We start from the raw sequence: 22,050 nt of genomic DNA on the forward strand, positions 1-22,050 counted from the left end.
CGCGGCGCGGCCGCTCCGAGGGCAGAGGGGGGCCGCCGCCGCCGCCGCGCGCCCGTCCCCACCTGGTGCCCGTCCAACTCGCCCTCCTTCCCCCTGGCTCTTTCTCTTCCCAATGAGCTCCCGCGGGGGGGGGGAGGAGCGGGCAGAGGAGCAAACTTTGCCCCCGCGCCGCGGCCGCGGCCGCTGCCGGCCCTCCGGACCGTGAGTGCGCGGTGGGCGCCCGCCCCGTCCGCCCTGCGGCACCAGCCTGCTCCCCGCTGCCGCCGCCTCTCCCTCTCCCCGCCTTCCTCCTCTAAATTTCGCACAGTACCATGTAGTGGGCTTGTCGCTATTTTTTTTTATTTATTTCTCACCGAAGATGGTTTAATTTTTTGCGTTGCTATTATTTATTAACCCCTCCCAACCGTAAACCTGCCCAGCCTTCCGCCGGCTGGGCCAGAGCGTAAAGCCTTGGACCGCACCTGGGGCAATGAGCCCTGCGCTGAAGAAGCCTCCTAGAGGGATGTGCCGGGGCCACGCGACAGACTAGACCCGAGCCCCGAAGCCTGCAGCGCCGCTTGTCCCCTTGCCCCGCGCCCCAGCCCCGCGAGCGCCTCGGATCCGTGCCCGCGCCGCGGCCGGAGAGCTCTGCCGGGGCGGGCAGCCCGGAGCCGCCGAGCGACGCCGCGGGGCGGCCGTGCTAGATGCATGGGGGAGGGCTCCGGTTAATGCAAGTCCTGGGCTCCTGCAGGGACCCCGACAACTGTCAGCAGCAGCAGCAGCAGCAGCAGCAGCAGCAGCGACTCGGGGCCTCCTCCTCCTCCTCTGCTTCCTCAGCGATGCTTTTCCACAGTTTGTCCGGCTCGGAGATGCATGGGGTCATCGACGAGATGGATCGGAGAGCCAAAAGCGAAGCGCCAGCCATCAGCTCGGCTATAGACAGGGGAGAGACCGAAACGGTAGGAGGCGAAGGAGTGGGAGAGTCGTTCAACCCCCTAAACTTAATGAACCCCTCAAAGATTCCCCTTAAAATAACAGATCGGGGGGAAACCTATGCAAAATACTAGATCAGAAGAAAATTTAAGCATAAGGGTACCCCAAAAGATTAAATTAAGACATGGGGCAAGGCATGAAACTGTTAATTATTAATAATATGCATACTAATAGTAACGCTTAGGTGAAATGAACGGTACTGCTCTTGCGAGAAAGCAGAAATAAAGACCAGCCTTTTGGTAGCGTCCAAGAACTCCTTCCCTTCCCCCAGCCTGTCCGGCCTTCTAAAGTTTTTAGGAAGAGGCAAAGTACGCTTTTGTACAGATAACATTTTGGCACAGCGAGATTTTTGTCTGCAGAATGGAAAGACAAGCACCAAAGCATCCACTTCTATATTATTTTTCAGGTGGGGTGGCTACATTGAGGTAGCCATTATAGCATTAAAAAAATCTTTATTATTTTAAAATTATGTTTGCTTATAATAGTAATATGTATGAATATTGGCTTTGAAAACGAGAAATAGAACTAGAAGATGTGTTTCAGGGGCACGAATGGATGCACATTTTTATAACTTTTATCACTTTTTATCTTGTGTCTGCTGATGTGTAGTAGTTGTATACTAGCACGTTTATACAATAAAAAGGTGCATCCTTCTGATTTGAGTTAACCTAGCAAAGCGGAAGAGATTTCTGAAGTGTGTTGACTGATTCAACATTTTATGTATGTTACTTTTTGTTACGGAGAAATGATAATTTTGAAGTGCCAAGATTCCGTATTTTGGTTAAATGCTGTCTTGTAAGCTGATATGGGCATGTGTAAGAAACATCTGTTCACGGTTTTTAAAACTTCATCAGTATGTGTTATTTCTCTTCATATTATGTCGAAATTTACTTAAAAGTAAACAGTAAGATTATCTAATCCTGAAATATCGGCTGAAAGAGAGCCTTTATACTACAAGGATAGAACATGATTCTGAACGTTTTTAGTTTTCTTTGGAAAAGTTAGTATTTTTCCGTACAATTAAACAGTATCAAATGATCTTTACTAGAATAAATATTATGGTATGATACCTTTATATATCTATATATAATGTGTATGCATATACATGTGTATATAATAAGCAGTGGGATAAAATACTGGCTCCTTAAAAAGATACAGACATTTCTGTATCTCAGAATATTGTTGTCACCGGMAAAGCCAAGCAGAAAAACTGTATTTTATTTAAAGTGGATTTACAAGAAACTACTTTGTTTATGAAACGATCACTAATCAGAGGTTAGTTAACGCTTTAAAGAAGCAAGCTATCAGTGGAGTTGTGTGGACAACATGCTAATATAGAGCTATAATTTTATCTACTTGCAGTCGTGATAGTGGACATGGTGTAATGGAAGCAATAGTGCTAATAGCGATGGGATTTTGTGATCTGTGCAAGTGTTGCATGAAAGTAATCAGTGTAGCATATGCTGGAAAAAAATAGCTTCATTTCCTTTCGATTCTTCCCCTATTAGCTGTCTTCTCTCCTTTTGCTTTGCGCAAGGACTTAAGGCTCTAGAGGAGGCAAAAGTAAACAAACAACCTCCCTCCAGAACCAAAACAGACCGGTGTGTTTGTCACGTCTGTACAAAAATGTTTGGGGGTCTCTTGCACCGAAGCAGTCCGCAGTGGGTTTGAGCCCTGTGCCAGGGTGAGAGCAAGTGGAGAAGGGAATGGACAGCAGCGCATTGCAAGGTCTGCCATAAATTCCCCTCCACGTCTGAACCTTTTCTCTTGAACACTGTTTTGAGGTGCCGGAGGAAATAAATAAGAGTGCCTAAATGGTTTTCGATATTTTTTCTTCCTTTTTTTTTTTTTTTGGTAGACGTTGACAGAATATGTATGTATTTGGTTTTTTTCAGGGAGTTTCGATTGGATTGTGATTTGACACTAAACTATTAAATTATATAGGGGTTACATTTAGTTTTATTGCTTCCAAGTTTATCCCAGCATAATCTAACGTGCTCTGTTGTTTTTTCCCACTTTCTTGCATATACATTTTCCACTATTTCGTTTTCCTGATAAAACATTCTGCACCTCGGAGTTAGTAATGCTCATCTCCTCCGCAGTTTTATTTACTGGTCCCTTTAGTGCTTTGGGTTACAGCAGATTCGGATACATTTGTTTGCAAGTTGGCTGCAGAGCGAGCCGTGTCTGTAGCTCCCTGACTACAAGGGGGTTTGATCGTAATTCACCCGGAATTTTATAGCTAGGAAAATACACACACACACACACACACACTCCACATACAGGCACTCACAGAGCCTTAGCTATGCAGACACTCTCCGTGTATCCATAATAATAAATTTTAAAATTAACTATCTGCGATTTGCCCTGCTCTGCGGTTATTGCGCCCGTTTATTGAACGGCATCTTTTCTGCTTGTTCTGGGACTGGCAAATCCACAAAAAGAAATTCCTGGGTCCCATTCGGACGTCTTCCTTAAGCCCCAGGTTGTTTTTCTTCCTGTTTCACCTTCCTTCCCCCGGGCAGGGGGCTGCCGCCGCCTGCGGGACCCTGGGGACGGGCGCTGCGGGCGCGGGAGGCAGGTCGGGGCGCCCGGGCGGGCCGCCTCGGAGCCCCCGCTCCGCTCCGCTGCCGTCCCCTCCTCTGCTCTCCCCTCCTCTCCCCTCCTCTGCTCTGCTCTGCTCTCCGCGGCGCCTGGCGAGCCCCTGCGAGGGGAGAGGGAAAGCCCAGCCCCGACGGCGGCTGGGCAGGGGGAGGGGGCAGCTCAGCGGCGCGCACGGCTTTCTGCCTCTCGCTAACGGTCCCTAATCGTTTCCCCCCAGCAGACCATGCCTTCCATCAGCAGTGACCGCGCTGCCCTGTGCGCCGGCTGCGGGGGGAAAATCTCCGACCGTTATTACCTCCTGGCTGTGGATAAACAGTGGCACATGCGCTGCCTGAAGTGCTGCGAGTGTAAACTCAACCTGGAGTCCGAGCTCACCTGCTTCAGCAAGGACGGCAGCATCTACTGCAAAGAGGATTACTACAGGTACAGCCTGCCCTCGGCCGCCCCCGGGAGCGGGGGGACCCGCCGCGGCCCCCGCGGGGCTCCTAAAGCCTCTCGGGGGAGGGGGAGCCCCGCAGGACGGGCCCGCGCCCTCGGGCACGGCCACCGCAGCCCGCCGGTAGCGGGGGGCTTCGAGCAGCTCTTCCCCCCAGGGCTGCGAGGGGAAGGAGGCTGCCTTCCTCCTCACCCTCACCCTCGCGCAGGGCTCCCCTTCTTCGCCTTCTTCGCCTTCGCCGCAGGGCTCCCGGCGCGGGGGAAGGGACGGGGCAGAGCCCGGCCGGGAGCGGGGCTGCCTCGCTGCGCGCTGCCGCCGGGCGCCCCGAGCTTCGGGGAAAGTTTGCGGGCCGGGGCGGGAGCCGCGTCCCCAGGAGGTGCGGTGCGAGGGGGGGGCGAGCGGCCCCCGGCCCGTGGTGCCCGCCCGCCCGCCCGGCGGGCGAAGCCCCTTCGCAAGCGCCCCGGCTCGGGCGGCCGCCAGCCCCTCTCCCCTGCCGCCTTCCGGGCGGCCCCGGCTAAGGCGGGACGCGCCTCTCACCGTCTCCTCTGGCCGTTCTGTTTTGCAGGAGGTTTTCGGTGCAGAGATGTGCGAGATGTCACCTGGGGATTTCTGCCTCCGAAATGGTCATGAGGGCCAGGGATTTGGTATATCACTTAAATTGCTTTACTTGCACCACTTGCAACAAGATGCTGACCACCGGCGACCACTTTGGCATGAAGGACAATCTGGTGTATTGCCGCCTCCATTTCGAGACTCTCATCCAGGGGGAGTACCAGGTGCATTTCAATCACTCGGATGTAGCCGCTGGGAAGGGCCCAGCACTGGGAGCGGGCTCCGCCAATACTTTGGGACTGCCTTATTACAACGGCGTGGGGACTGTCCAGAAGGGGAGACCCAGGAAAAGGAAGAGCCCAGGGCCTGGGGCAGATCTGGCAGCCTACAATGCAGGTAAGAGATCCCATTTCCCCCCCAAGAACAATTTAAAAGGTTTGTTTCTGTTCGCTTCCAAAGGGGGATTTCCGTTTATTTTAGCTTAAACCGTTAATAATAGTTTAGCTGCAGCATAATTATTGAGATCAACTGCTGTCAAATTGCAATTACAGAAGCTAATATGTTAGCATTTTTCACTTCAGCTGGAAATAAAATGTTTTGAAGCAAGGTCATCTGGTTAAGGAGGGGGGAGAAGGGGGAGTGTAGCCTGAAATAAAATCTGGAAACCAGAGACTGTAAGTTAGCACTTCAGAGAGCTGTGAATTTTCTTTTAGTAGCTACATTCTTAAAGGCTGCTGATGGGTGAATTATTCTGCCCTTTTCCTGAGCTCTTGCACCTCAGAGTTTTGGAAGGAAGGAAGGAGAGGGAGACGAAGGAAAAGCAGTGGCGGTTTCTCTAGGACCCGCGGCGGGAGGGGCGCAGGGGCCGCGGGCGCGGTGCCGCGCGGTGCCCGCGGAGCCCGGCCGAGGCGCTGGCAGGGCTGCGGCAAGCAGGTGTCTGCAGGCGGCCTCGGGACAGTTCGCGCAGCGACAAGTTGGGCTGCCGTTGTGGTCATCGGATGCGACTCTGGGAAGACTCGGGAAGCTAGCAACATCTCTAGCCTCAACCTTCCCTTGTCCTCGAGTTACAGCCCTCCAGCTCTTAACTGAGAGCAGCAGCGCGGAGAAAGAGAGCAAACCTGGCAGCAGCCACGAGCCTGCAGTCTCTGCAGAAACTCTGGCTCTCAGGTTCTCTGCTTTCAGCTGCTCACTTTCTGATGTGTTTCCTCGCTAAACATCACACAGCAGTATTGCAGTTTTTCAGGCAAAGGGATTCAAGTAGTCTCCTGCCCCACCAACCCAGCCCCCCCGGTCCCTGCCCTCTTCCCCTCACTCTTCCCGGAGCGGGTAACTGCGGTGATCGCTGAGCCTTCTCGGCCGTGCTCCTTGTATGCAAAAGGAAAACGTTTTTGGACAAAAGAAAATATTTGGATCTTGATTTTTCCTAGAAGCATTCAAGGCAGAGGTGTGGGGTTTACTCCACACCGATGTGTCCGTACACTGTGTGCTCAGTCAGCCCGATCGATGCTGAAGATGAGACTCATTTGCCTCTTTCGTTGCAGTCTGCTCCAACTTTGTTTGCAGAGTTTTCTGTTGTTTCGATTTTGTTTGTTTTTTTAAATCTACAAAGTTCAGATATGTCGCATAGGGTGTAGAATTGCCTTTAACTTTTTTTCCCCCCCTTTATTCTTCTTCTTTCCCCGGAAAGGGGGGAGGGCGTTAGGTAAAGGCCAAGTTTGCTGCGATTTGTTTCGGACTGTACCCCCGTGCGCCCCCCGACTCCTGGGACTGGCAGCTCGGGGCTGCGCTTTGCTTCCGCCTTCCCGCCCTGGAAGAAGAGGTGGGGGGACGGGGAGGAAGGTGCGTGTACGTGGGAAACCCAGGGGAAGTGCAGCGCGCCGGCTGCTGATGGGGATCACGGACTGTTAGTGGGCTGCCAGCACCGAGGACTCAGGGCTGGGGGAGGCGGCCCAGCCGCAGGGATGAGGCTGYGGGTATTTTGCCCCTAACGACGAAGTAACAACAGAGGCGAAACTGAGGGGTTTGCACTGAAAACGGCCAGGAGAAAAAGCGCATCTCTAACTAGCAAACACATCTCAGGAACAAAATTGCCACCTATTATTTATTTATCTAACTGCTGATYGTACTGGAAATAGTGCAAAAGTCAGTAGTAGTCCCAGTGGTGAAGGCCGATAAAAGGTGTAACTAGCGTTTTCCTGAGTAACAGTGAACTTTAAAACATCCAGAAAATCTGCGTTTTGCCCGTTTAAAAATGTTTCCTTTTCGGAGGGATTAGACGTTAATTGTCCTTCCGCTGTCTCCCTATGCAGGGCAGATGTTCAGATTCAAAGGACCTGTAAACCCAACCAGCAGCATCTGTCCTGGATAGGAGCACAGCCTGAGAAAGTCTCATTGCTCCCTGGCTTCCTAAATACACCGTCTTTAACTGTATTTTTTAAAATTCGTTTTCAAAATTACTTCCCTCCGATTTTTTGCTCTTTTAATTTTCGCTTAGACCCTGCAACTGCAGCTTAAGAGATCTTCCTTGAGAAAGGAAGGCTTCACTGCTTAAACTATTTATCATTAAGCCAACAATCCATTAATTTGTGTGGCAATAAGTGTCAGAGATTTTGGAAATCAAACGGGCTTGCCCGTTGATTTAAAATTTTACAAAACAAAAAAATATTTTCAAGTGTTCGATTTTTTATGTTTTAGATGGAAATCGTTTAGAAGTGTGATAGTTTTTCCTTTTTTTTTTTAATGGAACTTCTCGGTTCTTTCTCAGAAATGCACTAGAAATGCACAGTATTGTCATCTGAGGGGATTTGTTGCTGATGATCTGTAGAATATTTTGTGTAAATAAATCTCCGCAGAAAAGTGGGGAGGAAGGAGGACCCACAAACTTGGCCAGAGTTGAGACTAAAATTATTTTGTAAATGGCAGCAAATATTCATCTGCAGCAGGGATTGGACTGACTCTTTTTTTTCTACTTAAACGGGACTCCGTTTGCACAGGGATGATGGATTTTAGATGTGGATAGAGCCTGACAAGTGGAAAATAGCTTAGAAGGATGCCGAAACTTCAAAAAGATTTCTTTTTCTTTCTTTCTTCTTTCTTTTCTTTTTCTTTTTCTTTTTTTTTAAGTATGCTCCTGTGATCATAATTTCTTCTTTCACTTGTTGGAATGGAGTTCGGGCTTTTTAGGTCAGTAAATCAATGGCTGAAAGCTCGCTGAACACAGGAGCACCTGTAAGGAATTCTGAATACTCCCTTTGCGAATTAGACCCCAAACCTCCCACAGCCTGGTATATTTTATTCATTCGTATCTAGTCTGTCGTTCATATGAAGACACTAAAATATGCCTGAAAATGACGGATGTGCTGTGCAGACCTGGGGGCACCGCAGCCTGGTAAAATACCCATAACCTGCGCAAGCAGCAAAGGCGTTCGGCAATATTTCCTTTCTTTTCTAGCTGGAAGATACCTAGTGCATCAGCAAGAAGGCGGCTAAATATCTAGTCTAGACACCAAGCTCGGCCCAAGTGGGGGGGTAAAGGGCAGCCGGGTTTGGGGTTTGGGCAGTTCCGCTTGTGGGGGGGCGGCACGAGGCTGCTCCGCGTCCCGGGGCCGCCGGGGCGTTTGCGCCGCGCTGGGGCCGGTTCTTCTCCCGCACCGGCCGCGTCCGGGGGTCGGGGGGGTCCCGGGGGGCCGCGGGGGGGTCCCGGGGGGCCGTGGGGGGGTCCCCGAGCCGCGGGGGCCGGGGCGCAGCCCAGCAGCAAGGTCGCTCCGTCCCTCCCTCCCCCCGCACGGCTCGGTGGCGGCGGAGCGGCCGCTCGGAGCTGCCTCTCTCCGCGGTTTGTCAGAAGTTTTTTTCTTGAAGAAAATCGGAAAAGCCTGGAAAGTTTTAAAGACCGATTTTATCTCTTTCCCTCCTCGTTTCTCCTGGGAGCAAAAGCTCCAAATATGCGTTCCTGCGACTACAGTTGCAGAGCGAGCAAACAGGAGCCACAGCTTTGAAAGGGGGACGTCACGCACTAATTTCCGAAGAAAAATAACAGTTCCCTGCTTCTCTTCCTCCTCCTCCTCCCCCTCCCCCCCCCCGCCCCGGCCGACGTGGTCGCCTTTGGGCTGCCCCCGGCACGGTGCATGTAGCCCCTCCCCGGGGAGCAGGGCAGAGAAGGGGCTGGGCCGGGGGCTGCGGCGGGCAGCGGGGCCCCGGGGCCGCTCCGTCCCGTCCCGTCCCGTCACGGTGCATGTAGCCCCTCCCCGGGGAGCAGGGCAGAGAAGGGGCTGGGCCGGGGGCTGCGGCGGGCAGCGGGGCCCCGGGGCCGCTCCGTCCCGTCCCGTCCCGTCCCTTCCGCGCTGCCCGGGCCGCGGAGCCGCGTTTGCAGGCCGGGGAGCGGCGGCTCCCTCGGCAGGAGCCCGGACGGGCAGGTCGCCGCTGCCCGACCCTTCCCTGGGCCCGGCCGCCGGCTCGCCGGGTTAATCGCGGCGCTCGGGGAACGACTGCGCGCTCGCACCAGCCATTCAGCCGGCTTAATCGAGGGGAAAAAGCCCGGGCGGCTGCCGGCTGCTGCCTCCTGCCTCCTGCCGCGGAGCCCGGCTGCCCCGCTCCGGAGCCCCTTGTCCCGGCCGGGCCGCGCTCTCCCCCGGGAGGCGCCGCGCTGCGCCCCGGGGCCGGGCCCTTCCCTTTCCTTCCCTCCCTTCCCCTTCCCTTCCCTTCCCTTCCCTTCCCTTCCCTTCCCTTCCCTTCCCTTCCCTTCCCTTCCCTTCCCTTCCCTCGGTAACCCCGCCGGGCAGCGGCACACGCGGCCCTTTTGTCCGCGGCGGGTCGGGAAGGCTGGGGGGGGGGGGGTTTGAAAAAGAGCTTTTTCCTTTCACCCGAACTCTCCTCTCTCGTGGCCTTGTGGTACTCAGCCTACAAGATAGTCGCCCTCGTCCTTAAGGCGGGCTTTATCTCCTTATTCCCAGAAACGCTGCTTGAAATTTCAAGGCTGAGGCGGCGCTTTCTGTGCCTTTCACTCTGACGCCTTGGAGGTGGGCTGCCTCCTTTCGGTGCCTCCAGGCTCACCAGAAGCAGTGAGGGTACCCTGCCCGCTCCGGGTGCCGCAGCTCCGTAACGGGAGCCAAGCTCCCCTTTTAATCCCGGTTGTGATAAGGGATTCAGGCATCTGCCTTATCTAAGTGCCTTTTTCTCCTTCCACCTGGAAGAAAGACTCTGTCTCTGTTCATGTTAAGGAGACTCTGTCTCACTTTTGTCCCCTTCAGGGTTACAAGTTCCACCAAGTCCTTTACACGCTTCAACCAAACAAGAAATAAGGCTGCACCCCTGCCTGTTCCAGTTAATCACAAGTTCCCTCTCCAGGCAGCAGCAGGTTAAAACACCCCTTGTCTCCCTTATTACAGAAGGAAAGGGGTGTATGTTCCCAAGCCACTGGGAAGGGAGGGCTGATGCAGGCACCAAATGTGTCTCTTGTTTCATCATTCTTTCAGAATTGGGATTAGTTTGCTTTCTTTTGGGGTAATTTAACATGTCAAACACAAGCTACTAAGAACAAAAGCTCCCCCAAAGGAAATTCCTCATTCCCAGCTTCTTCATGTGCCATATACTTAGCTATGGGCTAAGCACACGCTTTTTTTTCAGAACCCCAACACGTGGGGATGTGGGGAGCTGAGTGTGAAACGCTGCTCCCAACTTCCCTGCTGCAGATTGCGCTTGTTGCGGTAGCAGCACATCCTGCTTGTGCCCATGTCACTGTTCCTGGAGGTGGTTTTATGCATTATTCTGCAGAGGATATTTTGGTCACCAGTATCAAAACGCGCTGTTCCCATGTTAGAGAGCAAAGCCCTGTTTCCAGGGATGTTATCTGTGGACATCACCATCTTGTGGCGAAAGGGACATTCGTACCGTGGTGCTAATGGAGGAGACCGTGAGAGCCGGCCAGCGGCGAGGCCAGCCGACGGGCACAGCGGGGCGAAGGCCTGCGGGTGGTGGTTGGGGAAAAGCACAGGGGCCCTAGCTATGTTTTAGTGTCAAAAAAGAGACTTGTCACCAGTTCAGAAATTGCTTTATCACAAATTAGCGATGAAATATGTTAATTTAAGGCTCCTCTGTTCAACTGGCATTTCACCAAATGTGTTTCTGAACTAGTCTCCCAGCAGGAGTCCTAGATGCTGCAATTGGGTGGAAATCTTAGGTGTGGATAGCTCAGCAATTCATTTGGGAGATACACAGGAACGTACAAAGGAACAGGGAGGAAATGTCTGAAAACAGAGGGTTGCATGAGGAGCATGTACAGTACTAGTTTTATGACATGATGCCTTTTGCAGAAACTTTTCAGCTTTTACAAACTCCACATGCTTATACCCTTGGCCCATTCTGTATCTGTGCCTGTGACACCCACAGACATTTCAGATTCTGCAAGAGATGCATATAATGCTAGATCTATTAAAATAAACTTCTAAGGATGGTGCTGAGTACCACAGCTGAGAGAGGAATTAGCATTAACTAGGAAGATTTATGCCAGATTAGGTGGTGGGGCTTGCACAAGACAAGGAACAGCAGACACCCGATGCACTTTCAAAATCTGTTCTGTAACTTTCTTCCTAGAGAAAGACAACAGTTCTGTCAATCTCAAATGGCATATATTTACAGTTATTTTAATATTACTTGTATTTAGTAGATGAGGAGGTAAATTTATGAGAAATTCACAGAGCGAAGGTTCCTCATCCAGTCAAGGCTTGATGGAAAGCTGATATCCCAGTTCCATTCTGGGAAGATTTAGAATCACTTTTGTTTCCTTGGATCCTGAATGTACCTCGTTCTTTACAGAATAGGTTGAAACCCAACTGCTACATGCAACCCTAGGGTTTGTTTTGTTGCATGGTAACACAAACAGATCCCAGTTTTTCAGGTAAAGATTTTGAGGCATATCCTCCTAAATCACCACCTTCTCATTTCTGGGAGGATTTGAAAGCATTGAAGATAACACTCACAGGCCTTTTCCGTTTCTAATATCTAAAAGTCTGTGAGTAAATTTTAAAACTGAGTACTGCATTTCTTCACATTTCCATAATACCATTTGCTATGAGCAGAATAGTGGCAGTTATTCCTCCCGGCATGATATAGAGGAGGGACTGCAACTCCGAGGGAGCCTGGCGCACGTGGGGTGACTCCAGTGAGGCAGCCAGGCCTCGGTTCTCGCACCCACGGAAGACCCTGCTGCGGCCCGTCCAGCCCCACCGCGCTGCATTTTGCTGCCTGCTTCTGTGTTTCTCACCCCTTCGAAACTCGGGTCCTGCCAGTCGCCCCCGAGACAAGGACACAAGAGATTCGCTGCTTCTTGCTGGAGTTTGGCACCAGACAGTCGGTCTGGAAAGGATTTGTACAAATGTGCACACATGCACACACACGCTCACACACAGATACACAGCGCTTTTGGTTTAAAATGTTTTGGGCTGTTTTTTAAATTATAGGCGTACAGAAGCACACAGAGAAGTTTGAGGCTTCAGATACTTTTTACATATCTATTAAACAAACCTGCTTTTTGTTTTCAGATTGAATTTTCGCAGGCCTTACTCCATAACGTGCCATGTCTTTCAAAAAGTTTTGGAAAAGCTCAGGTTTGCAAAGCAGTCATTGTACATGTACATGCTGCAAAACTGCTTTTATAGTATCTGTATGCATTTATTGTTATGGGTACATGCATAATATGAATATTTTTAAAAACGGGTTTAAAATGAATGCCTTTCAGAATTCATACTTATTCCATAGGGCTGAACACCTCTGATAAATAGTATGTATTTAAAGTAAGACTCTAAAGATATACATATCTATGAGATGTACTGAATTGTAATGAATTGGTGATAACGGACAATTAAAATAAATCTGTTTATGTGTTTAAGAAATTGATCAATAATTCACATTTTAAAGCTCCCAAAATGCAGTATTTTTCTGATTTTTTGGATGCAACATATAACAGGAGATAGTAGTGATTTTTCCCTACTTTTAGCATAAAACTTTTAGAATATTAAAAGGGAGTTGCAAATATCGGAGCAGAGAAATAAATTAATGACAGCTTGTCAAAGCTAATTTTCAGTTATATCCCTGATATTTTTTTAGGGGATTTAAGCCTGATCCTTAATGTTGTTTTAAGAGTTTTTCTGTGGTTTACTGTATGCACACATATATTAAAAAATATTTTTGGTCTATGAGAATATTTTGCTTGGCTTTCAACATTTAATACTATTTGATAATTATAATAATGTTCCTTGCTCCTAGACATCGTTTAGAGTCATTACAGTTGATTTATGCAGATATATCAAGTAGTCTTGTTCAGTGATTTCAAAGGGAAATAACAAAATTGATCATTTGAGCTAGTATTTCCAAATGCTTTTTTTTTAAATGAAATATAAATATGTAAGTAATTGAAAATGTATATTTTTCATTTGGCATGCCACTGATATGTTGTATTAACAGCTTTATTTCTTTAGCTAGTCAAATTATAGTCATAATTTGGTGTCTGCTACCCCCAAACTTTATTTCTTTTATAGTGTTTCATTTAATGGTCTCTCCTGTGCTCTACAGGGTTTACTTTGATGGAGGAAATAATTATAATTTTAACTGGTCTGTTCCATGGAGATTTAAGTGGACTGTATTGTACAGCTTGCTTTGTACATTACAATGCAATTTCCRGTGATACAAAGTACATTAAAACACTTTACAGAGTTGAGGACAGCTACTGTCCTCCAAGCTGCGAGTGGGGGAAAGGCTGTGTAAAGCTAGAGGAAAGAAAAAAGGAAGCAGACCTGACATTTTAAAAGCCATAAAGAGGCAGGTGAGGGTCCTTGCGGGCTGGTTATTGTACGGGGAAAATAGAAGATGCAGCGATGGAGGGGAAGGCAAGTAGGGTTTGTACCAGTACAATACATGCCATGGCATGTTATTTTAATTGCTGCGCTCAGATGAACTGCAAACAATGTTGGTCACAGAGCAATAGATTTACACGCCTTTTCCTCTTGTTGCCTTAAGCTTTAAGTTGCAACGAAAACGATGGTGACCACCTGGATAGAGACCAGCAATACCCCAGCAATCAAAAAACAAAGCGTATGAGGACATCGTTCAAACACCACCAGTTGCGGACAATGAAGTCATACTTTGCTATTAACCACAATCCTGATGCCAAGGACTTGAAACAGCTAGCTCAGAAAACCGGCCTGACCAAAAGAGTTCTTCAGGTAAGAGCAAAGTCTTTTCCCTCAAAACAAATAAAATATCAGTTTTAGATTTGAAACATTGTGGATTTTGCTTGTGTTAAAGCTTTTCTTATTTGTTGATACCTTCTGTAAGACTTCAGTTCAAGCCTAGAAAGTGTAAGAAAAGTTATTTCTTTTCAGCTTTCCAAAGGCAGAACGCTTGGGTTCTAATTTTTTAATGGCAGTTGTGAAGGTTTGGGGGTCCTACTTATTTAAAGTTAGTTAGTTCTGGTGCATATTTTAGCTTCCAATCTACTGCAAGAAAAAGTAAATTATTTTTGTTAATGTGTCCATTGTAATTAGCGAACACTTAATTTAGAAATTACCATGCATGGTTACCTTCACAAGAAATTAAACATCTGGATTTATTTTATCAGGACAGGGAAGATGGTTTTTCTTTTGCAATTGAAGTGGACATAAAGTTGATTTTTCAAAGATTAGATTTCTTTTATTCACAGTTTAGTAACTTAGAATGAAAGAAGACAGCATTTTGAAAAGACTTTTTCACTGAAAGCTGGATTTTTCTTGCTTCAAGGAGATGTACTCCATTTGAATTATTATGGGAAGCAAAAGTGAGAATATTAGTTGATACAGCTCCATTTTAATTTATAGTCATGATTCAAGAAATCAAATTTTAATGGGCACTTATCCAAATAACCATAACCAGACATAAATGTGGACATGTGGGTGCGATGGCGTGCCAGAATCTACTACTGAAACCTTTAAATGAATCCTGATTGTAGAAAAATGGTTTGTGGGCTTCCTAGGGGCAACTGGGGTTCAGGGACAAAACCCTAGGAAAGCTTTGTGGGCAGCTCTCACAAATTCATAGGCAAGTGGAGGGCAGTAGATGAAAAAACACTGAGAAAAACTCAATTCCCTGAAGAGATTCTGAATTTTACAGTGTTAATACCTAACAGAAAGAGAAATAAAGATTTTGTAGGATTCCCAGTAAAAACTGCTAATGACAAAACTGGATGTATTTTTTTCTCTTGGCTATCTCCTACGTAGCTTGATATTATTTGTTTTAACGATGCTGATTTGTGGTGGTGGGACAGATTCCTTCCTATATAATTGGAGCACATCCTAATACTAGATGTAGTGTCTCTCATAGCAGCTCTCCTTTATCCATGTGTATGAAAGAAAGAATTTTCTGCATTTATCTATCCTTATTTTGACACTTCTTTATTTTATCCTCAGAGTTTAGACACAAAGTTTAGTATTATCTATTCTGTCTGTTACAGTACATTCACACCTGATTTATCTGAGCAATTTTCCATACTGCACTAAGAAATGAGATCAGTGTCCACAAAATGTCTTTCTCTTGATCATCTTTCTGTTCTCTCTTCTCACTCTACATCACTTTTGACTTCCATCTCTCTCTTCTCTTTTCTTCTAATCATCTGCCCTTCCATCTCATCCACATTATTTTCTCTGTTCCTTCCTTCTTTTTTATAATGTATTTGCTTGTCTCCAAAATTTGACTCCATGTCTCCATAACACTTCAGTCCCTTGTCCAGTTTCTTTATTGCTTCTGCTTCCATCTTAAACGCACTGCATCTTGCAGTTTTAAGGCACTTAATGTTCTTTTCTTTTGTGGTAATCCTTTGCAATTCCACTAAACTTTTTTCATGTTTTTGGTAATTGGTGTTTCACTTCTTTTACTTCCGCAGTGAAATACTCCTTTATCTCTGGGCACCTTTAGCAGAAGAGTGGTGGAAGGTAATAGCTGGTGGTGAGGATTGCACCCAGAGGATGATACTGTTGGAGGCACTTCAAGAAAATGACTCAGAGTGATACTTTGTCTAGGGTCACTCTGATGAGTTTTCCTGTCTGTTGTGAGCACTTTCTCATAGTTTTTTGGCCTTTTTGGTTGAAAATTAATTTGGGCCATGAAAAAAACAAACTTGCTTTTTGGATTTTGGAGCTTTTGTGCCCAACTGGCTTATTTCTAACCTGTCAGAGGAAATAATACGGGTTTCTGAAGCCACCGAGGCAATTTTTCAAACACCAAAGTTCACCTATGCTAGTTTCAAGGTTGCTCCTTGCTGGGGAAAACTCTTCATGGTGTTGGTTACTGAGATAGTGTCACTTGTTAATTCTTCTGAGCCGGAAAGGTTGGCATTCCCTCTGCGTCATTTATTGAACACGAAGTAATTCACTGACACTATTGATCTAAACAAGCATCATTAGTATTAATCTCTCTTACATACTGAAGGCACACAGACTCCCAAACGTATGCGCGTACATTCCAGTAGTAGGAAATTTTTAGTATTCTCTATGTTATTGTTAGGCATATTTGTAAACTGTTGTATTTTCGATATGTTCAGGTCTCAGTTCAGCTGATGAAAGACAGTGTTTCTTTATGTACCATCAATAGAATATATTTTAATATAAAATACAAGACAGCAGATGAAGACAAAGACAGCTGTCTCTTGTACTGAAACCAGTGTGCTTCCTACAYGTCTGCAGCGGAGTTCCTAGGGTTTTAGGAAGTGGCCACGGTGCCCTTACTGTATAGATAGTCCCACATAACATGTAAGGGGGTAGTTTGTTGGTGGATGAGTGGAGAATTTGGCCCGGCTCTTAATGATCTGTGATATGAGACTTGGAAAACGTGACTTCTCTCTTGGCTGTACATGCAATTAGTCATCAGCTACCCATGTTCAGAAGTAGAATGGCAGGGAAATGTAACATACTGCTTCATAAATTACATTTCCTTTGGTGGCTTTGTAATGCAGACTATTTTCTTTAAGTAGCCACATTAGAATCACAGTAAGCCTATTTATATTTGTGCCCTCTGTTTTTATTTATTTTCGCTCACATTTAACTTCATGTTTGCAAATTGATTTGTATACCTCTTGTACTGCAGCCGGGGAACACGAGCCTATTATTGTAAGCTTTCATATGTAATTAAAGTAACCAGCTAATTGTGAGCTAACTAATTGGCGCAAATGTTATTCTTTGGGAACTGATCTTTCTTCTTCCGAGTTTAGAAAGGGAAGGTGGAAGTAGATGGCCCTAGGAAGCTATGGTTTGCTAGCTACAGATGTGTCCAGTGACTTCTTCTCTCCCTGGGAGTCTGGAATATGACTGTGGCAAAAGCAGTTCAGGAACATAAACCGTTGTTGTTCAGCGGGGTGTCTCGTACGCCACTTGCACTTTTTTGAACTGCTCCCCCGTAATGTTTCTATGAAAACATTACTGCATGCGTTTGGACTTGGTTAATTCAGTTACCAGCAGTCAACAAGCATGAACATTTTCCCAATCATGCGTCGGTACCCTGCGCTACCTTTCAGCAAAGACTTACTTTAGGATAGCATACTGCAGACCTTTTACTAAGACGTCATTCACAAAATATCCTATAATTCTCTTTCGACCGTGTGATTAATAATCAGAGCAGAATAATCAGAACATGTATGCAATGAGTGAACATAGTTTGCTTTGTGGTGCAGCATCCATTACATTTTTATTTGTGTTTCTTCCCTTATTAGTTAGTAAAATTCAGTAAAACTAAACGTCTCCCAGGTAGCTGTGTGAATTAACAAAATTGTGCTTAAAAATTCGGTTCTAGTGCAAGCTATTCATATTACTAATATATTATAGTTGCAACAATGGAGACTTTATAAACAAAAATTAAAGTTATCTGAGGCGATTACATGGCCTTATTCACTGCAGTATCTGAATCCTTTACAGTACTTAGCGCATTTATTTTYAGAACTTTCCTATCCTTATGAAGATGGTATTTTATTCCTGTTTTACAGTTGGGGAATTGAGGCAAAGAAAGGCGAGTTAGTTGTGCAGATCACTGCGGAAATAGTATAATATTTTAACCGCCGACCCATTCTGCCTAGTTGTTGAGTTGCCCAGCTACAGACGTTCAACTCTGTTAGCTAGGATGCAGTAGAATCAATGGTTGGTCTCGCAGCTGCTTTTATTTTCCAGTGGGAGTTTTGTTCCGTAGTTTTCCTCTTTGATTTGAAACAGCTCAGCCCTATAATGATACAGTTGGACAGAAAAACACTAAGTACTTCCCACTGATTTTGTTTATTCTTCAGTACTGAAGACCAGATTCCTAATTGTGTAATTGATGTGAGATAAGTCCTACTGGAACAATTCTTTCAGTTATGTATATTTGGGTCATTATTTCCTTGCTTTAATGTAATACCGATACAGGTGCAGGGCCCCAATTACCAATACGAGCGTACAGCGCTATCGCCGTTATGCATGGGACAGCAGTCCTGGCTCGCCAGCTCTTACACGCTCGTTTGCACAGCTATAAGTAACAACACAAGGCAGCAGAGAATCAGGCCTACATTCCTACAACCAAGAAAACAATAGTTTTAATTCTTTCAGTACTCTTCAATGGGAAGTCTTTGCTGAAAACTTTCATATCTTAAGTGCAAACTAGAATATTGCAGTTGTGATAAATATTTTATGCTATTCCTTTCTAACATAAAGCAAAGTATTTTCAGAATTCTAATTAATCAATATTTAGATGTCTTTTCAGTAATAATATGAATATTTATTATTGGACAACTTTAAAGATCTTTATAACCATTAACCAATTAACCTTGACAGTATCTCAGTAAGGAAGAAAGTGAAATTAGTCATATTACCTATATTTTTGGATAATACTTACAAGACTACGGATATTTTCTATGTCTAATGCTAACATGAATTACTGCTACTAAAGGGAGACTTTTGCTCCCTTAGGAGTAAAAATGTCACATTACATGTGCAGCTCCTGAAAGCAGCATTAACAGTCATCTATGAGAGCATCTGAGCACAGGTTTGGACCCATATTTAATGGAAGATAAAGGGGAACCCATGAGCACCAATAATCTTGCTCCATTTCTTTACTTATTACATATTTCAAATTACAAACGGAGACAATACTTTAGARTCTCTTGCTCAACTAAGGTTAAGGATTAGTTGGACTTTTAGGTACAATGTGAATGAACAAAATAGTTAAGGTGTCTTCTATGGTTTTACAAACTTTTAACAAATTGTTTTGTGAATAGAAATGGAAATTTTACTCATATTTGGAGAACTTCCATATAAAATATATATATATATTTATGAACAGTAGTGTGAAATTATGTGGTAGTCTATGTATATGCAGTCGGACTAGTGACTTTTTGTTTTAATTATGACGTAACTGTGCTATACATACCTGTCAGCAGCGAGCGGCTCTAAACTTCTACTTAAACTTTGCATGTATTATCCTTTCTTACACTTGCTAGAAGGTATATTAAAAAAATCCAAACCAATTTATTTAGTTTGTGGGGCAAATATAAACTATTTCTTACTGAAAGGTGGAAAACCCCATAAATGTTAAAATTCCTGTTTTTTTGCCATTCCTGCTAACTGGCGCTTGAGACTTTGCAGCTTGAATGATCAGACCAGACTAATTTCTTTCACTCACATTCCTTGCCTTCCTCGGAGCCACGCAGACGCACTCCTGCGACTTTTCTTGCGTGGCTCTGAATGAACACTTATGTGAGAGGAAGACATTGTTTGGCTGTGAATGTTTCAGGCAAAAATATCACATTTGTTTTTGTTTTTTTTATTTGTTTTATTTTATTTGTTTTTGCCTAGTTTTGACCACGTCACTGGCCTTTAACAATTATACCGCTATAATGGGCTTTGCTATAAAATCATGAATATATTTTTGCCAGTGTTAGTTTTAGGAGAAAAAATTTGATTTCTTGCCATATGTGAAACCTCTATATAACATTTAAACTAAGTGTTTAACAAAGGTAACACCAACATAAGCTGTTTTAAAATACTAAGCTTTCAGAAGAAAGGAGCTGTAGGGATGTTAGTTATTCATGGGCTGTGAACGCCACTGCTGTGGTCACTAACAGCATTTGTGCCTGAGCATCATACCCTTGTGGCATCCCCTGGCGAGAGGGCGAGAGAGAGTGGGTGCAACCAAAGACCTCTGTCTGGGGGAGAGAGCTCTCCAGGGAAAAAGCAGGAACGCCCGGTCGAGGGAATTTGGGGCTGGACATCCGTAGATGAGAAGAAAACCAGTCAGAGGAAAAACAGTCTGCGTGGGCACGTTCATCAACCCTGACTGTGGCTGGCGAGTTGCGAGTGTGACGAGGGTACCCTGTGGGGCTGCGTTATATTCACGTGTCGCTCTTCCGTTAACGGTGACGGTCTGGGTTAAAGCAGACCCAACGGCAGGGACCAAGCTGTTTCAGGGTGAGGAGAGGCAGGGATTTCTGCAGACGTTGGTCTGGCCATGTAGTGGCCTTGTGAGCTCTGCACACTCGGTTCCCCTGTACCCGCCACACAGGAGAAATCTGATGGAATAAGTGTGTAACTATACAGATATTTTCACTCCCTTAGTCCCTTTCTCTGATGGATACGCAGATGATGCGGCTCTTTGCATCTGCAATGGAAAGACTTGATCCTATTCCTTAAAGCAGGTCAATGTGGGGACATGATGATCAGGACTGGGTCAGTTGTAAAGAATATAACAATGACATAAGGCCTTCTGATAACTAAGCACCATGAAATTTCAGCTAGTTTATATCAGTAAAATTAGCTGTTATCATACATACATCAGGTTGAACGTAGGGTATTTAATGACATTTTGAAATTTAAGTAATATTTTATACCTGTGTTTCATACAGGTTTCACAAACACATTTCATTATATCTATTTTCAAACAGATTAGACATATTTTATCTTTAAACAAATCCTGCAAGCAGTGGAGAGCACTAACTTGGACCTAAACCTTGAAGTTTAATTGGAGAAGATGAAGTCATAGCTTTTGTCCTTCATTCATAGTCAGATAATAAATAGATAATGCAAGAAGTAGCAATCCTGGAGAAATATTTCTGAATGTGGATACCATTTCTTCTGAGATTACAGTTTTGAATGCAATCTGAGTCTTTAATACTATTCAAGTCTCTTTTTCTACCTTCATTCCAGTACTGAAAAAGTATAAAAATGGAGCCTGGGGTAGGCGATAGGAACTGAGGCATTTGAGAAGGATTAGTTAGAAAAGAGTAAGAAAGAGGGACAGTTCTTTCAGAAAAGTGGAAACGCTGCTGAAACTGCTACATGAGAATGTTCCTGAGGGAGCTCTGGGGGCCAGCAGAAAGGCAGGGTGCTGTGGGTAGGATCTGGGTCACCTCCTGCCTATGATGGGAGATGGACTTGAGAGACAAGGTTGGTGAAACTCATTATTTTGTATTCATCAGATGCTTGGTTTCTGCCCCATCCTGACAAATACTTCTGGGAGTGAGGGCAATGGAGGATTCATGGGGGCTGCCAGATTTCTAAGCATCTTTATGCATAGCCTGCAGAGAAAGGCTCCTCTCCTCCATCCTTAGCCCACTCATGTCCAAGCAGTCTGTTTACACAGAGGGTTGCAGGAGAGGGAAAGAGGATTGCTTTACCAGGCATGCAGAGGATACTTCTCATGATTGGGGCTACTCTTCTAACATGTTACCAGTAAAAACATCTTCCCCAGTTCAAGTGCTGGTGAATTTGTGAATATGCTTTTGCTTTTTTTTCAACACTGCAGCTCTTTAAATGCTACCCTGTTATATTAAACTATTTCAGGTTTGGTTTCAAAATGCCCGAGCCAAATTCAGACGGAACCTCTTACGTCAAGAAAACACAGGGGTGGATAAGACTTCAGATTCAACACTCCAAGCAGGGACCCCATCAGGTCCTGCCTCAGAAATATCCAATGCCTCCATGAGTCCATCCAGCACTCCCACTACCTTAACGGACTTGACTAATCCTACTATGCCTACTGTGACATCTGTCTTGACGTCAGTGCCCGGAAGTCTTGAGGTTCATGAATCTCGAAGTCCTTCACAGACAACTCTTACAAATCTTTTCTGATGACTCTTTCTCAATAATTTCTTTAAAAAAGAAATTATTCTTAGTTGAAATTCCAAGTGTATTTTAATAGAGGCTTTGAGCAACTGACTAACCACAATTAGGATCTCTCCTAAAAACAGAAGGAAATGTAGTGTTCTGGTATTATGGAGTATGGACTGAAGAATAACTTGGAAGATCTATTGCAACACAACATTTGTGTAACTGTACAGTTTTGTGGACTGAGCAAGGGAAACAGCAATTAATTTAAGTTGGCTAAAGCTTCTGTATTTTCAAAGACTGCCATGTGCCTTATATACTGTTTTATCTACATACTTTGGATTCCATGTCCACTTCTCTCTTTTTCTCTCTGTATATTTATGACCAGGGCAAAAATGTTAAGAG

The 22,050-nt window shown here is 45.5% G+C and overlaps 1 protein-coding gene across 2 annotated transcripts; it reads left to right on the forward strand.

The window, feature by feature from the left end:
• Window positions 1-683: 683 nt before the first annotated feature.
• On the forward strand, window positions 684-21,728 carry LHX2 (LIM homeobox 2). 2 transcript variants are annotated; one of them, XM_026090024.1, is made up of 5 exons: window positions 684-938; window positions 3,794-3,999; window positions 4,578-4,960; window positions 13,574-13,779; window positions 21,382-21,728. In XM_026090024.1, exons 1-5 carry the CDS (start codon window positions 684-686, stop codon window positions 21,667-21,669), a joined length of 1,338 nt encoding a protein of 445 aa, XP_025945809.1. In that variant the 3' UTR covers window positions 21,670-21,728. The 2 variants fall into 2 exon arrangements, with proteins under 2 accessions (XP_025945809.1, XP_025945818.1); XM_026090033.1 differs by having other exon boundaries at window positions 819-938; window positions 3,797-3,999; window positions 21,382-21,669.
• The last annotated feature ends 322 nt before the right edge of the window (window positions 21,729-22,050 follow it).

This window comes from Apteryx rowi, unplaced genomic scaffold (genome assembly GCF_003343035.1).
Source record: "Apteryx rowi isolate R43461 unplaced genomic scaffold, aptRow1 scaffold_120, whole genome shotgun sequence".
NCBI lineage: Eukaryota > Metazoa > Chordata > Aves > Apterygiformes > Apterygidae > Apteryx > Apteryx rowi.